At 47.5% G+C, this 17047-nt stretch overlaps 1 protein-coding gene across 5 annotated transcripts in view; it reads left to right on the top strand.

The window, feature by feature from the left end:
• The first annotated feature begins 5254 nt into the window (after positions 1-5254).
• Positions 5255-17047, top strand: part of serhl (serine hydrolase like) — a 29223-nt gene continuing 17430 nt past the window's right edge. Inside the window, exons 1-5 of one of the 5 annotated variants that reach the window (XM_055663016.1) lie at positions 5261-5479; positions 5519-5645; positions 8417-8462; positions 14421-14570; positions 16553-16666. In XM_055663016.1, the coding sequence (XP_055518991.1) occupies positions 8420-8462; positions 14421-14570; positions 16553-16666 (307 nt within the window). In that variant the 5' untranslated portion in view covers positions 5261-5479; positions 5519-5645; positions 8417-8419. Of the gene's footprint in view, positions 5480-5518; positions 5646-8416; positions 8463-14420; positions 14571-16552; positions 16667-17047 lie in introns of all 5 variants that reach the window. The other 4 variants (XM_055663015.1, XM_055663017.1, XM_055663018.1 and 1 more) reach the window with 4 other exon arrangements.

Below are 17047 nucleotides of genomic sequence, written 5' to 3'. Positions count from 1 at the left end.
GTATACAAAAACAGAGATGCATTGTTGAGACGCTATAAGGTGCCGGTGAGGCCGCATTTGGAGTATTGTGAGCAATTTTGGGCATCATATCTGAGGAAGGATGTGCTGGTGCTGGAGATGGCCCAGAGGAGGTTTACGAGAATGATCTTGGAGATGATCATACATACTGTATGCTGTACATACTTCCTCTGGGTTCCATCCTTAGAAAGCATGGCATCTCTTTCCACTGTTATGCAGATGATACCCAGCTTTATTTGCCGCTGAGGGGGGAAGATGCCTTTTCTGTAAAATCGCTTCTGTCTTGTCTTGATGACATTAAGTCCTGGATGGCCCTAAACTTTCTTGGATTTAATGAAAAGAAGACAGAGGTGATTTTATTTGATCCCAATGGCTGCCGTGAACCTCCATTTGTTGATTTAGGTCCATTGTCTAGGTGCGTGAAGCCAACAGTTGTGAACCTGGGTTTTAGGATGGACAGTGACTTTAAATTAGATCGCCAAATATGCGCGGTGGTTAAGTCCAGCTTCTTTCACCTAAGGAAGCTGGCGAAGGTGAAGCCCATTCTCGAGCGGCAGCATTTTGAGACAGTAATCCATGCCTTTATTACATCTAGGCTGGATTACTGTAACGCGCTCTATTTTGGAGTTGCTCGTTCTTCACTGGCTCGTCTCCAGTTGGTCAGAATGCTGCTGCTCGCCTTTTAACAGGGACTCGAAAGAGGGAGCACATATCGCCAATTCTGGCCTCCCTACACTGGCTCCCAGTGCACTTTCGAGTTCATTTTAAGATACTGTTATTTGTTTTTAAATCTCTGAATGGGCTCGCCCCGCCTTACCTCTCTGAGCTGCTCCACCCATACGCTCCTGCCCGGTCCCTCAGGTCAGCTGGTCAGCTGCTCCTGGAGGTACCGAGGTCTAGTCGGAGGCTCAGAGGGGATAGAGCCTTCTCTGTTGCTGCTCCGGCACTCTGGAACACCCTGCCGTTGCACATCAGACAGGCCCCCTCACTGTCCATCTTCAAATCCAGTGTTAAAACACATTTGTACTCTCTCTGGCCTTTGACCATGCCTGAGGCTTTGCTTCTGTTTGTGGTGTTTTAGATGTTTCTTTATTTTACATGTCTTTTCCTACTTTCTTTTGATTGTTATTTTTGGTGTGTATTAACTTTTTTGTCAATGATTAGTGATGTACAGCACTTTGTTGCAGCTATGTTTGTTTTTATAGTGCTCTATAAATAAAATTATTATTATTATTATTATGATTGGGTTAATGTATGATGAACATTTGACGGCACTGGGCCTAGACTCGCTGGAGATTAGAAAGATGAGAGGGAACCTCATTGAAACCTACAGAACCATGAAAGCCTGGATAGAGTGGACGCAGAGAGAATGTTTCCACTAGTGGGAGAGTCTAGGACCAGAGGTCGCAGCCTCTGGAAAAAAAGGACATACATTTAGAATGGCGATGAGGAGGAATTTTTTTAGCCGGCGGTTGGTGAACCTGTGGAATTTATTGCCACAGACGGCTGTGGAGGACAAATCATTGGGTATTTTTAAAGCAGAGATTGATAGGTTCTTGACTAGTAAGGGCTTCGAAGGTTATTGAGAGGGGAAAACAGACCCGCCATAATGGTGGAGCAGGCTCGATGGTCTAATTCTGCTCCTGAGGTTTATGATCTTAGCTGAATTGCAAGGAAAGATTGCTGGAAGAGTGCTGATCCATCCACGTCGCTTGTGTCAGGGAGCCGAGCAGATCGTACGGTCAGGGGAACTCCGTTTCAGGAGTAACGTTGTCCATAGCCCACTCTTAGAGGCAGAGAGTAAGAAGGCACAGAGAAAGACTCTGGGTTAAATGGGTTTAACTTCCTTAGGCACTATAATATTTCTTTACTGTGGTATGTTTGTGCAAGAAAAGCGCAAAGCACTGGAATAACTCAGCAGGTCAGGCAGCATCTCAGGGGAACATGGATAGGTGATGTTTTGGGACAAGGCCCTTCTTCAGACCCAAGCAGTTTTGGGCCCCATATCTGACGAAGGATGTGCTGGCATTGGAGAGAGTCCAGAGGAGGTTTACGAGAATGATCCCAGGAATGAGTGGGTTAATAATAATAATAACTTTATTTATAAAGCACTTTTAGACAACATCAGTTACCACAAAGTGCTGTACATGGGAAATCAACAAAAAGTTATTACAAACTACTAAAACCATTAAGACGACAGGACTATAAAAACAGTAAAAAATTAAAAGACATTAAAAGCACTAAAACAGGAACAATGTCTCAGCCAGTGTCGTTAACATATGATGAGCGTTTTTGACGGCACTGGGCCTGTACTCACTGGAGTTTAGAATAATGAGGGGGGGCCTCATTGAAATTTACCGAATAGTGAAAGGCCTGGAAAGAGCGGATGTGGAGAGGATGTTTCCACTAGTGGGAGAATCTAGGACCAGAAGCCATAGTCTCAGAATAAAAGGACATACCTATAGAAAGGAGTCGAGGAGGAATTTCTTTAGTCAGAGGGTGGTGAATCTGTGTTCATTGCCACAGAATGCTGTGGAGGCCAAGTCAGTGGATATTTTTTTAAGGCAGGGATAGATAGATACTGGATTAGGACGGGTGTCATGGGTTATGGGGAGAAGGTTGGAGAATGGGGTTGAGAGGGAGAGATAGATCAGCCACGATTGAATGGCGGAGTAGACTTGATGGGCCGAATGGCCTTACCTTACTAATGGAACTTATGAACTTATGAAATGTAGACAATGGAGATGTAGGCACAGCAGTGGCGAATGTCCATGTTGCTTGGACTTGACCAGCAGCATGCAACCCCATGCAATAAAGAGCAAAAAAACACAGATGCTAAAAATCTGAAATAAAAGCAGGAAAAACTGGAAACACCCAGTCGGTCAGGCAGCATCTGTGAAGAGATTGGTATTAATAATGGTTTATTATTGTCACTTGTCCAAAATGCACAACGACATTTGGCACATTGGCCTTCATCAGTCTGAGTATCGAGTATAGAAGTTGGGAGGTCATGTTGCAGTTGTATAAGACGTTGGTGAGGCCGCATTTAGAGTATTGTGTTCAGTTCTGGGCACAGTATTATAGGAAAGATGTTGTCAGGCTGGAAAGGGCACAGAGAAGATTTACAAGGATGTTGCCAGGACTAGAGGGTCTCAGCTATAGAGAAAGGTTGAGTAGGCTGGGACTCTATTCTTAGGAGCGCAGGAGGATGAGGGGTGATCTTATAGAGGTGTATAAAATCATGGGAGGAATAGATCGGGTAGACGAACAGAGTCTCTTGCCTAGAATAGGCGAATCAAGAACAAGAGGGCATAGGTTTAAGGTGAAGGGGAAAAGATTTAATAGAAATTTGAGGGGTAACATTTTCACACAAAGGGTGGTGCGTGTATGGAACAAGCTGCCAGAGGAGGCAGTTGAGGCTAGGACTATCCCAACATTTAAGAAACAGTTAGGTAGGAACATGGATAGGACCTGTGCCAATGGATATTGGTCAAACGCAGGCAGGTGGGACTAGTGTAGCTGGGATATGTTGGCCGGTATGGGTATGGTGGGGCCGAAGGGCCTGTTTCCACGCTGTATCACTCTATGACTATGAATGAATTGTCCAGATTCACTCTGTTAGTATGGGGGTAGTCTTCTCTGTGTTTCAAACTCAGGTCCCTCCTCCTTGCGATGGTTGTTCCCGGTTTGTCGTTGCCGAAGTCTCGCCCTTCTTTTACACTAACTCAGCACTCTTCAGAATGTTGAAACTTTGTGGGCGCCAGAAATATGGCAACGCTTTGTGTCGTGTCTCGGCGACGTCTGTGATTGCACAATCGCCGCTATGTACTTATGTAGGATTGTGCTCACCTACAGTATGATTTTATTGGACTGTGTGCAAAACAAATAATTTGACTGTACCTAGGTACACAGGCACTTGTGGCAGTAAAATATCATCATCATTTGGAGGAGGCCTGGTGAAACAACCACAACCAGAGAGCAATGCTGAACCACTTGGTTTATACTCTCTAGAATTTAGGAGATTGAGAGGGGATCTTATAGAAACTTACAAAATTCTTAAGGGGTTGGACAGGCTAGATGCAGGAAGATTGTTCCCGATGTTGGGGAAGTCCAGGACAAGGGGTCACAGCTTAAGGATAAGGGGGAAATCCTTTAAAACCGAGATGAGGAGAACTTTTTTCACACAGAGAGTGGTGAATCTCTGGAACTCTCTGCCACAGAGGGTAGTTGAGGCCAGTTCATTGGCTATATTTAAGAGGGAGTTAGATGTGGCCCTTGTGGCCAAGGGGATCAGAGGGTATGGAGAGAAGGCAGGTACGGGATACTGAGTTGGATCATCAGCCATGATCATATTGAATGGCGGTGCAGGCTCGAAGGGCTGAATGGCCTACTCCTGCACCTAATTTCTATGTTTCTATGTTTCTATCTACCTCTTTGGTGACTATCTTTGATCAGACTTTACTAGCTTTAGTTTGCACTAAACGTTATTCCTTTAACATGTATCTGTACACTGTAAATGGCTCGATTGTAATCATGTATAGTCTTTCTGCTGACTGGATAGCACGTGACAAAAGCCTTTCACCGTACTTTGGCGCATGTGGCCGTATACTAGACTGAAAGTGAAAGGGGACTGTGTGACAAGATGGGGAACAGGAGGTATGCAAGTGGTGGTGCCTTAAGTTTGTGGAGAGAGGAAATGCAGGGACTGGACTACCCCTCCATAGATGCTGCCTGACCCATTCATTTCCCCCAGCAGTCTGTTTTTGGCTGAGTCAATGCTTCGTCTATTTGGAATGTTACATCGACAGATAGACACAAAAAGCTGTAGGGACAACTTTTCGTGTCTATCTTCGGATTAAACCAGCATCTGCAGTTCCTTTGAGGCTTTAGTCCAGTTGGGCGATCGTTTCGCCGAACACCTCCGCTCAGTCCGCAATAACCTACCTGAACTCCTCAGTGTAGGTGGCCGGTGGCTCAGCACTTCAACTCCCCCTCCCATTCCCAATCCGACCTCTCTGTCCTGGGTCTCCTCCATTGCCAGAGTGAGCAACACCGGAAATTGGAGGAACAGCACCTCATATTCCGCCTGGGCAGCTTGCATCCTGATGGCATGAATGTTGAATTCTCCCAATTTTGCTAGCCCTTGCTGTCTCCTCCCCTTCCTTAACCCTCGAGCTGTCTCCTCCCATCCCCCCGCCCTCGGGCTCCTCCTCCCCTTTTTCCTTCCTTCTCCCCTCCCACCTCCCATCAGTCTGAAGAAGGGGTTCGGCCCTGAAACGTTGCCTATTTCCTTCGCTCCATAGATGCTGCTGCCCCCGCTGAGTTTCTCCAGCACTTTTGTGTACCTTCGATCTTCCAGCATCTGCAGTTCCTTCTTGAACATATAGGTGGGCTCACTTTGATTTGATCGGCCCTATAATCCTGGCCGTTCCGGATTGGGTGCGACATCCGTCTGTCACAGGTGGGCGGGTACATCTTGGCATCTCGGCGTCAGTCACAGGTGGGCGGGTACATCTTGGCCAGCCTGGTGTTTTGATTGGATGTAATCGGCGTCAGTCACAGGTGGGCGGGCTCGGCCCGGACTACGGTGGCCGCCAACGCCGATCGGACGCTTCGCGCTTCAGCCGGTGAGTCTCGGGGGTCGCGGGGCCGGAGGGTCAGGCGTCTCCGTGGCAACGGCACAGCAAGATCCCAGCTGGGGCCAGAGCCCCTTCACCCCTTCACCCCCTCCTGACATTCCCCACAGCCTCTGCACATGACTGTGAGCAACTCTGGGCCCCACATCTGAGGGGGGGATGTGCTGGCTCTGGAGAAGGTCCAGAGAGGAGGTTTACAAGCATGATCCCAGCAATGAGTGGGTTAGCATGGTTTAGAGGCACTGGGCCTCTACTCGCTGGAGTTTAGAAGGTTGAGGGGGGGACCTCATTGAAACTTACAGTGTAATGAAAGGCCTGGATAGAATGGATGTGGAACTGATGTTTCCACAGGTGGGAGAGTCTAGGACCAGAGGTCACAGCATCAGAATTAAAGGATGCTCTTTTTAGAAAGGAGGTGAGGAGGAACTTTATTAGTCAGAGGGTAGTTAATCCGTGGAACTCATTGCCACAGAGGCCAAGTCAGTGGATGTTTTTAAGGCACAGATAGATAGACAAATTATTGATTAGAACGGGTGTCAAGGGTTATGGGGAGAAGGCGGGAAAATGGGATTAGGAGGCAGAGATCAGCCTTGATTGAATGGCGGAGTAGACTCGATGGGCCTAATTCTACTCCTATAACTTGTGAACTATAAACTAATTCGGTTTCTCTCCTCCCCCAGCTCACAGGAAGGGTCTTTGACCGGTAACGTTGATGCTTCTCTCTCCTCAGACGCTGCTCGGCTGGCTGAGTGTTTCCAACTCTCTCTGATTTTATCTCGGGTTCTAAGCATCTGCTGATGTGTTTTTTTATGTTTTTATGTTCCGTTAAATGCCTCATTCTGCAGTGTAACTGCTCCCTCAGCCTATGAAGAAGGGTCTTTGACCTGTGACGTTAATGCTTCACTTTCCTCAGACGCTGCCCGGCTGTCAGAGATTTTATCTCGGACTCCAAGCATCTGCAGGTTTTTGTTTTGTGTTTGCTAACAGCTGTTGACGACATCGGGAATGGGGTTAGGAGGGAGAAATAGATCAGCCACAATTGAATGGTGGAGTAAACTTGATGGGCCGAATGGCATAATTCTACTATCATTTATAACCTTAGTCCTCCAACTAGTTTCACTGTCCTCCTGATTCATTTTACCATTTGCATGCCTCGTTGTCAGCTTCCCCATAGCCAACATTGAACCATTCTACATTTCGTTGATCATCGTTTGCATTGATCTGTCATTTTCACACCCTGCACTTCCATATCTCTAGTTTCACTCTTGCCTGACTCTCAGCCTGATGACGGGCGCCGACCCGAAATGTCACCCATTCCTCCTCTCCAGAGATGCTGCCTGTCCCGCTGAGTTACTCCAGCTTTTTGTGTCTATCCCTGGCAAGTGATAGGTGGATACAGGTGGAGGAGGTGGGTTGATTGGCAGATGGGTGGGCAAAGACCAAAAAGGAAAAGGGGACAAAAGGATGTCAAATAAGGTGGGGAGTGAACCGGATGGCATGGTGGCGCAGCGGTAGAGTTGCAGCCTTGCATCACCGGAGACCTGGGTTTGATCCTGACTGCGGGTGCTGTGTGTATGGAGTTTGTACGTTCTCCCTGTGGGTTTTTTTTCTAGGTTTTCTGCTTTCCTCCCACCCTCCAAAGACGTGCAGGCTTGTAGGTTAATTGGCTTCTGTAAATTGTCCCTAGTGTGTAGGATAGTGCTGGTGTACAGCATAGTTGCTGGGCGGCGTGGACTCGGTGGGCCGAAGGGCCTGTTTCCATACTGTATTTCAAAAGTAAGTCTAAAAGACTAAAGAGTGAAATGCGAAGCAAGAGAGAGGGATATAGGCAAAAGACTTTGAGGGGCAGGAAAGAGGATTAATTCGATCTTGTAATTAAAGATCCTCTGGGGACTACAGATCACAACATGGTGGAATTCCACTTATGGTTTGAGAGTGTGAAACCCCAGGGATAATGGCAGCGTTGTACCCTCAGCTGTTGGGAAATGGAGTAAGCAGTAGACACAAGGGTCTGTCGATGCTGGTTTACACAAAAGGACACAAAGTGCTGGAGCAACTCAGTAGGCCAGGCAGCATCTCTGGAGAACATGGAGAGGTGATATTTGTAGTTTAGTTTAGAGATACAGCGCAGAAACAGGCCCCTACCGGGTCCGCTCCGACCAGCGATCCCTGCTCATTAACACTATCCTACACACAATAGGGACAATTTACACTTCCTACCAAGCCAATTAACCCATAAACCTGTACGTCTTTGGAATTTTAGTTTAGTTTAGAGATACAGCGCAGAAACAGGCCCTTCGGCCCACCGGGTCCGCGCCATCCAGCGATCCCCACACTTTAACACTATCCTACACACACTAGGGATAATTTACACTTTATACCAAGCCAATTAACCTACAAACCTGCACGTCTTTGGAGTGTGGGAGGGACCGATAATCTCGGTGAAAACCCATGCGGTCACGGGGAGAACGTGCAAACTCCGTACAGACAGCGCCCATAGTCAGGATCGAACCCCGGTCTCTGGCGCTGCAAACACTGTGAGGCAGCAACTCTACCGCTGCGCCACCGTATCGCCCACATTTCGGGACTTCTTCAAACTGTAATTAAAGTCGGGTTGATATACCATCACCTCATGTGATTGCCGTAGCATTAAGGTCTAAGGGGAATGCAATTACAAATTTTCTAGGTCCTATAACTAATTGATGGGTGCAATCTTTTTCTCTCCAAATGGCTAAATTAATCCTTTTCTGTTCCCCGTGAAGGAAATGTCTTTATTCTCAAAATGGTTATCAATGGCGACTGTGCAAGGTGAGTCCTGCCTTTGTTATTCGGTGTGTGTGTGTGTCATCTCCAGCGTACACCACTTTATGTGTAAGAAGGAATTGCATATGCCACTTATTGCCACTTTATCGTACACCACTTTACCTCAAGCCATCCAGATTCAGGGACAGTTTGCTCCCAGCTGTTATAAGGCAACTGAAGGGCCTGTCCCACTTGGGCGTCATTTGCGCAGATGGTGAGCAAAGATTTTGTACATCCCAAAATCCTGGGGCACCGCGCGCGACTGCGCGTCACTGCCTACATCACCATGCGCGCATCACGCGTGTCGTCACGCATAAATGATGTTGCGTAAATTAAACAATAGACAATAGGTGCAGGAGAAGGCCATTCGGCCCTTCTAGCCAGCACCGCCATTCAATGGGATCATGGCTGATCATCCCCAATCAGTACCCCGTTCCTGCCTTCTCCCCATAATCCCTGACTCTGTTATTTTTAAGAGCCCTATCTAGCTCTCTCTTGAAAGTATCCAGAGAACCTGCCTTCACCGCCCTCTGAGGCAGAGAATTCCACAGACTCACCACTCTCTGTGAGAAAAAGTGTTTCCTCGTCTCCGTTGAAAATGGCTTACTCCTTATTCTTAAACTGTGGCCCCTGGTTCTGGACTCCCCCAACATCGGGAACACGTTTCCTGCCTCTAATGTGTCCAAGCCCTTAACAATCTTATGTTTCAATGAGACCCTTCCTCTCATCCTTCTAAACTCCAAAGTGTACAAGCCCAGCTGCTCCATTCTCTCAGCATATGACAGTCCCGCCATCCCGAGAATTAACCTTCTAAACCTACGATGCACTCCCTCAATAGCAAGAATGTCCTTCCTCAAATTAGGGGACCAAAACTGCACACAATACTCCAGGTGTGGTCTCACTAGGGCCCTGTACAAATTACGCGCAAATGACACCCACGTGGGAGGCCCTTGAACTATCCTATTTCACCAACTAAGGAGTGGTCCTGGGCTACCTTCTACCTCATTGGAGACCTTTGGACTATCTTTAATCGTGCTTGACTGGACTTTATCTTGCACTAAATGTTATTCCATTTATCCTGTATCTGTACACTGTGGACAGCTTAAATGTAATCATGTATAATCTTTCAGCTGACTGGGTAACACACTACATAAAGCTTTTTACTGTACCTCGGTACACATGACAGTAAACTAAACTGCTCGTTACACATAACCATCAAGCTCTTGAACACCACTCAACGTTAAGTCAACTGTGAACTCCTATGGACTCTTTGGTTACACTCAGAACTTTTGGGCTTTTCTTTGCACTAGTATTATGGTTATTGATTTTTTAAAATATATTATCTATGTGAATTGTGCCTGTTATGCTGCTGCAAGTAAGAATCTTATTGTTCAGTTTGAATTCTCTGCCACAGAAGGTAGTTGAGGCCAGTTCATTGGCTATATTTAAGAGGGAGTTAGATGTGGCCCTTGTGGCTAAAGGGATCAGGGGGTATGGAGAGAAGGCAGGTACAGGATACTGAGTTGGATGATCAGCCATGATCATATTGAATTGCGGTGCAGGCTCGAAGGGCCGAATGGCCTGCTCCTGCACCTTTTTTCTATGTTTCTATCCTTGGTACATATGACAATTAAACACAAGAGAGACACAAAATGCTGGAGTAACTCAGAGGGTCAGACAGCTTCTCTGCAGGAAAGGAGTAGGTGACCTTTCGGGTCGAGACCTTTCTTCACACTGAGAGTTAGGGGAAAGGGAAATTAGGTATGTATATGGTGATTATAGAGAGATATAGATCAAATTAATGAAAGATGTGCAAAAATTTCTGCTCCTATGTCTTACGATCTTCTCTCATCAAAGAGCTGGAGAATTCAAATTCATTAAGCAAATCGAGCATTCAACAGTGCAGAACAGGAACAGGTTCTTCAGCTACAATGTGCGTGTAAAACATGATGCCAAGTTCAACTAATCTCTTCTGCCTGCATGTGATCACTATCCCTCCACGACCTGCATACCAAGTCAAGTCAAGTCAAGTCAAGTCAAGTCAAGTCAAGTCAAGTCAAGTCAAGTCAAGTTTATTTGTCACATACACATACGAGATGTGCAGTGAAATGAAAGTGGCAATGCTCGCGGAACAACAAAACAACCAAACAAATTATAAACACAATCATAACACACATATTATTTTACATAATAAATAATAGAAGGAAAAACGTTCTGTAGAGTTAGTCCCTGGTGAGAAAGGCGTTTACAGTCCGAATTGCCTCTGGGAAGAAACTCCTTCTCAACCTCTCCGTTCTCACTGCATGGCAATGGAGGCGTTTGCCTGACCGTAGCGGCTGGAACAGTCCGTTGCAGGGGTGGAAGAGGTCTCTCATGATTTTGTTTGCTCTGGATTTGCACCTCCTGTTGTATAGTTCCTGCAGGGGGTGAGTGAAGTTCCCATAGTGCGTTCGGCCGAACGCACTACTCTCTGCAGAGCCTTCTTGTCCTTGGCAGAGCAATTCCCGAACCAGATGGTAATGTTCCCGGACAAGATGCTTTCCACCGCCGCTGCGTAGAAGCACTGTAGGATCCTCGTAGACACTCTGAATTTCCTCAATTGCCTGAGGTGGTAAAGGCGCTGCCTTGCCTTACTCACCAGTGCTGAGGCGTGTGATGACCATGTCATATCCTCAGAGATGTGGACTCCCAGATATTTAAAACAGTTCACCCTATCCACAGGATCCCCATTTATACTCAATGGAGTGTACGTCCTCGGATGATGTGCCCTCCTAAAGTCCATGATCAGCTCCTTCGTTTTTTTGATGTTCAAGAGGAGGCTGTTCTCCTGGCACCAGAGTGCTAGATCAGCCACCTCCTCCCGGTAGGCCTTCTCATCATTGTCTGAGATCAGGCCCACCACCACAGTGTCATCAGCAAACTTAATTATTGAATTGGAGCTGAACCTAGCCACACAGTCATGTGTGTACAGGGAGTACAATAGGGGGCTGTGCCCCTCTTAGATTAAAATAAAGATAGTACTGATGATGGATTAGTTTAGTTTAGAGATACAGCGTGGAAACAGGCCCTTCGGCCCACCGACTCCGCAAGTTAAACTAAGTGCCAAGTTAGACACAAAATGCTGCAGTAACTCAACGGGACAGGCAGCATCTCTGGAGAGAAGGAATGGGTAATGTTTTGGGTCGAGACCTTTTTTCAGACCTAATCTCCTCTGCCTGCATTTGATCCTTAGACCTCCATCCCCTGCATATCCATGTGCATATCTGGGATAATAAAAGATAGTATTGATGGTGGATAATCCGGTAATGGTCAGATGGCATGGAAACACATGTGGTCTGTTGGTGTCCTTGCGTAATGTGGCTTAGTTGTGACTGCACAACAAGAGACTGGTTAGACAATAGACAGCAGGTGCAGGAGTAGGTCGTTCGGCCATTCAATGTGATCATGGCTGATCATCCCCAATCAGTACTCCGTTGCTGCCTTCTCCCCGTATCCCCTGACTCCTCTATATTTAAGAGCCCTATCTAGCTCTCTCTCTTGAAAGTATCCAGAGAACCGGCCTCCACCGCTCTCTGAGGCAGAGAATTCCACAGACTCACCACTCTCTGTGAGTTGCTGATACGGCCTCATAAAGCACTAGATTGCAGCAAAGTCAGTCAGTCTCCTGGGCAGCTGCATGGTGGGGCCAAAGTAGTGACAGCCACATCTTCCTAATGAATAATAATAAAACTAAAATTTGCATAAGCTTCTTATAAAAGTCCACGGTGAGGACTCCATCCAGCATTCTGTGTCTCTCTTCGGTTTAAACCAGCATCTGCAGTTCCTTCCTAAACTAAACTAAATATGACTGGTTGCATCACGGCCTGGTTCGCCAACGCCCGGGAGTGAAAGAGATTACAAAAAGTCCCGGTCTGACATCCAAGGTCTCTTTCGGAGGCACTCCCTCAAAAAAAGCAGCCGGCATCATCAAGGACCCACACCACCCTGACCACACACTCCTTTCAATCCTGACATCGGGAAGAAGGTACAAGATCCTCAAAACTGTAACGTCCAGGTTCAGGAACAGCTTTTTCTCTACAACCATGTGGCAATTGAATAATGCAAACACCAACTAAACTTCGAACTGTGATCTTTTTTGCGCTAGGAACTTCGGACTTTTGTTTGTTTTCATTAATACTGTTTCAAAAATGTATTGAACCGTTTTAGTTTGTTCTTTACTATGTTAGCTATTGAGTGCTGTGTTTACAGACACGCTGCTGCATGTAAGGATTTAAATGTTCCATTTTCGGTAAATATGACAGTTACACACACTTGAATGTTGCCCTTGGTGGTTACTAGGAACAGTACGGGCGTGCGGGGCATGTTCAACCAGACTGCATGTTGATCCCAGCATTGCTGCTGCTGCTGCTACTGCTGCTGCCTGTTGTTGCTGGTGCCATCCCTCAGCAGAAATTGGCCACAAGTTCCCCTTACTGTGACAGTCATAAGTGATAGGAGCAGAATTAGGCCATTCGGCACATCAAGTCTACTCCGCCACTCAATCGTGGCTGATCTATCTTTCCCTCTTAACCCCATTCTCGTTCCTTCACCCCGTCACCCCTGACACCCGTACTAAACAAGAATCGATCAATCTATACTTAAAAATAACCATTGACTTGGCCTCCACATCCTTCTGTGGGAAAAAATTCCACAAATTCACCACCCTCTGACTAAAGAAATTCCTCCTCATCTCATTTCTAAAGGAACGTCCTTTTATTTTGAGGCCAGGCCTGCGGTCCTAGACTCTCCCATTAGTGGAAACATCCTCTCCACATCCACTCTAAATGTAGTGATACTTGTACTGAACTGTATACAAAAAGTAATTTCACTGTACCTTGGTACACGTGACAAATAAGGTACTATACCATACCACTCTATCCAGGCCATTTACTATTCGGTAAGTTTCAACGAGGTCCTGCCTCATCCTTCTAAACTCCAGCGAGTACAGGTCCAGTGCCGTCAAACGACCGTCATATGTTAACCCACTCAATCCTGGGATCATTCTCGTAAACCTCCTCTGGACCCTCTCCAACGCCAGCACATCCTTCCTCTGATATGGCGCCCAAAATTGCTCGCAAGGGCTGCACGGTGGCGCAGCGGTAGAGTTGCTGCCTTACAGCACTTTGAGCGCCAGAGACCCGGGTTCGATCCTGACTACGGGTGCTGTCCTTAAAAGAGCTTGTGCGCATGGGTTTTCTCCGAAATCTTCGCTTTCCTCCCATACTCCAAAGACGGGCAGGTTTGTAGGTTAATTGGCTTGGCATCATTGTAAATTGTCCCTAGTGTGTGTAGGATAGTGTTAGTGTGTGGGGATCGTTGGTGGGAGCGGACTCGGTGGGCTGAAGGGCATGTTTCTGCACTGTATCTCAGTATCTATATCTGTAATACTCCAAAAAGCTGGAGTAACTCAGCGGGACAGGCAGCATCTCTGGCAAGAAGGAATGGGTGACGTTTTGGGTCAGACCCTTCTTCAGACTTGTAATACTCCAATAATGCTGATTCTCCCTCCCTCTCCCTCTCCTCTCCCTCTCCCCTCCTCCCCTCCCCCTCCCCCCCTCCCCCTCCCCTCTCCCTCTCCCCCTCCCTCTCTCCATCTCCCCTCCCCCCCCCCCTCCTCTCCCCCTCCCCCCCTCCCTCTCCCCCCCCCCCTCTCCCTCTCCCCCTCCCTCCCCTCTCCCCCTCTCCCTCTCTCACTTCCCCCCCCCCCTCTCACCTCCCCTCCCCTCCGCCCTTCCCCTCTCCCCTCCCTCTCCCCCCTCTCTCCTCTATCTCTCTCTCCCTCTATCTCTCTCTCCTCCCTCTATCTCTCTCTCCCTCTATCTCTCCCTCTATCTCTCCTCTCCCTCTCCCTCTATCTCTCCCTCTCCCCCTCTATTTCTCCCCCCCTCTCCCTCTGCCTCTCTCGTGTTTGTTGTCTCCTCACAGGGATGTGCCGTGAGCTGCGGCTCACAGTTCCCTGGGGCCACATTGCCGCTAAGGCCTGGGGAAGTCCCGACGGCTGGCCTGTGTTGTGCCTGCACGGCTGGGCAGATAACGCAAACTCTTTCGATCGACTCATTCCCTTGCTCCCAGAAAGTGAGTATTTGGTCACAATCTTGTTTTTTAAGATATATGGTATGGTTTAGGTTTATTGACGTGTACCGAGGAAGAATGAAAAGCTGTGTTTTGTATGCCATCCAAGCTAGCCACGTTCAAAAGAAATAATCACAGCAGGCACTGGGGTGAGGTGAGGTGAGGTGAATTAGATTGGCAATAATGATTGCAAGGGTCTGTACCATTATAATGGATGATAGTACCTGTGACCAAAACCTGAACACGTGTTGGAGCCTGGGTTTGGCTTGGTAATGCCAAAACAAACTCCCTGGGCAAGATGGGAATCCGAGGCCACAATCTCTGAGCAGCAAGATGCCAGCTGCTGGGATAGAGAGATGGTGGCGGTGGCACAGCTGCCAGAGCCGCTGCGGAGTTTGCAAGTTCTCCCTGGCACTGCGTGGATTTCCTCGCACATCCAAAAGTCTGGGCAGGTTTGTAGGTTAATTGGTCCTCTATAACTTGTCCCTAATGTGTAGGGAGTGGATGCGCAAGTGGATAGCATAGAACTAATGTGAATCGATGGTCGACGCGGACTCGGTTGGCCAAAGGGCCTGTTTCCATGCACAAGTACCACCAGACTCAGGAGCAGCATCTTCCCCTCTGATATCAGGTGTCTGAACGGTCCTTCCATGAGCCAGAGAATGGTCCACACTCTGTATTTTACCTTTTGCTCTGTCTAGAGTACTTGACCTTGACTTGATTGTATTTACGTATAATATAATATTTATTGAAGACACAATGAGGCTGTTCTTTTCGAACTTTCTTTGGCTAACCTCGACAAGGTTACTCAAAAGTAACCTAAGATTTCAAGTCTTCAAATCTCGTGGAAGACATCATTCTAATGACATTTCGTGCAGCATAGATGCCTCGAGGTGCCAGAAACCCGGGTTCAGCTCTGAATTTGGGCGCGGAGTTTGCACGTTCTCCCTGCATTCTCGAGGCCTCATCTAGTGGGTTTCCTCCGGGTGCTCTAACTTCTTCCAACGACTCAAAGACGTTTCGATTGGTAGCTTAACTGGCCAGTGTCGGCTTCACTCTCCACTATTCGGTGTCCAATTTTCCCAAAGCTAGTCTTCAACATAGTCGAAGGAGGTCTTCTACATAGTTGAAGGAGGTCTTCCACATGACACTTTTTCAAACTCTCCTAAACTGTTCTAAACTCACCAATTAGGTCGCCGCAGTGGGACAGCCCCTTAAGTTGCTCCTGGTGTGTGTGAGTCCCAGCAGTATGAACGTTGGTGCCCCCCCCACCTCCCCCCGCTCACCAAACCTAGTCATCCTACTAGTTCCACTGTTCGCAACCTTGTATCCCTATAGGGCCTGTCCCACTTAGGCGACTGCTACAGAACATGGACAATAGAATTCACCTTCGTCACCTGGCGATAAACTACGCTAACCTGGCAACAACCTATGACAGTACCTACGACAACAAAATTGTCCCCACTGTCGCCGAAAATCTTTCAACATGTTGGAAATTTTGCAGCAGTCGCTTGTACCCGCCTAAAAAATCACCTAAGTGGGACAGGCCCTTATCTCTTTCCCAGCCAATAATGGGGCCATTGTGGACTCCACCCTTCCTGAGGTCATCTGTTGCCGGCCCAGTTTTGTTCTGCCCTTCTCTATCTTTCAGTCTGAAGAAGGCTTCTGTTTCGAAACATCACCTCATTCCCTTTCTCCAGAGATGCTGTCTGTCCCGCTGAGTTGCCCCAGCTTTCTGTGTCTATCTCTTGGGTATAAACTAGCATCTGCTGCACCTTCTAACTCACCTGTCCCGCTGAGTTACCCCAGTTTTTTGTGTCTATCTTCGATATAAACCAGCATCTGCTGCACAGGTAGATAAGAGTTGGTCTTGGCATCATGTTGGGCAATAGACACTAGACAATAAACCCTTGGTGGGCGGGTGGGACTGTTTTTACGCTGTACTGTTGCATGTTCTATGTTCTGACTGCTCTTTCTTCTTCCAGATTATTATTACGTGGCACCAGATTTTCCTGGACATGGGCAGTCATCACACCGACCCCCTGGTATAGCGTACTACATCTCCGAATACATCTCGGACGTGCGGAGAATAGCAGAGGGTAGGTTTCTTTGCAGGAATAACAAGTGGCAGCATCACTAAATCCTAAACATTTCTGCCCCTTCTCCAGTCTGTAGAATGTGATGGGTCCTTCTACTCCTTCATTTGCCTCCACCGTCTGGTAGTAAGTGCTCCAATTCATAGTTGGGTCCCTGAAACCTTTACATACACATACATGTGGGAATAACACAAAGTGCTGGAGGATTTGGGCGGTCACGGTGGCACAGCGGTAGAGTTGCTGCCTTACTGCAAATGCAGCGACGGAGACCCGGGTTCGATCCCGACTACAGGATCGGTGTATTGTACGTTCTCCCCGTGACCTGCGTAAGTTTGCTCCGAGATTTCAGTTTCCTCTCACACTCCAAAGACGTACAGGTTTGTA

The sequence above is a fragment of the Leucoraja erinacea genome, chromosome 37, assembly GCF_028641065.1.
Source record: "Leucoraja erinacea ecotype New England chromosome 37, Leri_hhj_1, whole genome shotgun sequence".
NCBI classification, from domain to species: domain Eukaryota; kingdom Metazoa; phylum Chordata; class Chondrichthyes; order Rajiformes; family Rajidae; genus Leucoraja; species Leucoraja erinaceus.
This window is presented reverse-complemented; position numbering and strand designations above follow the sequence as displayed.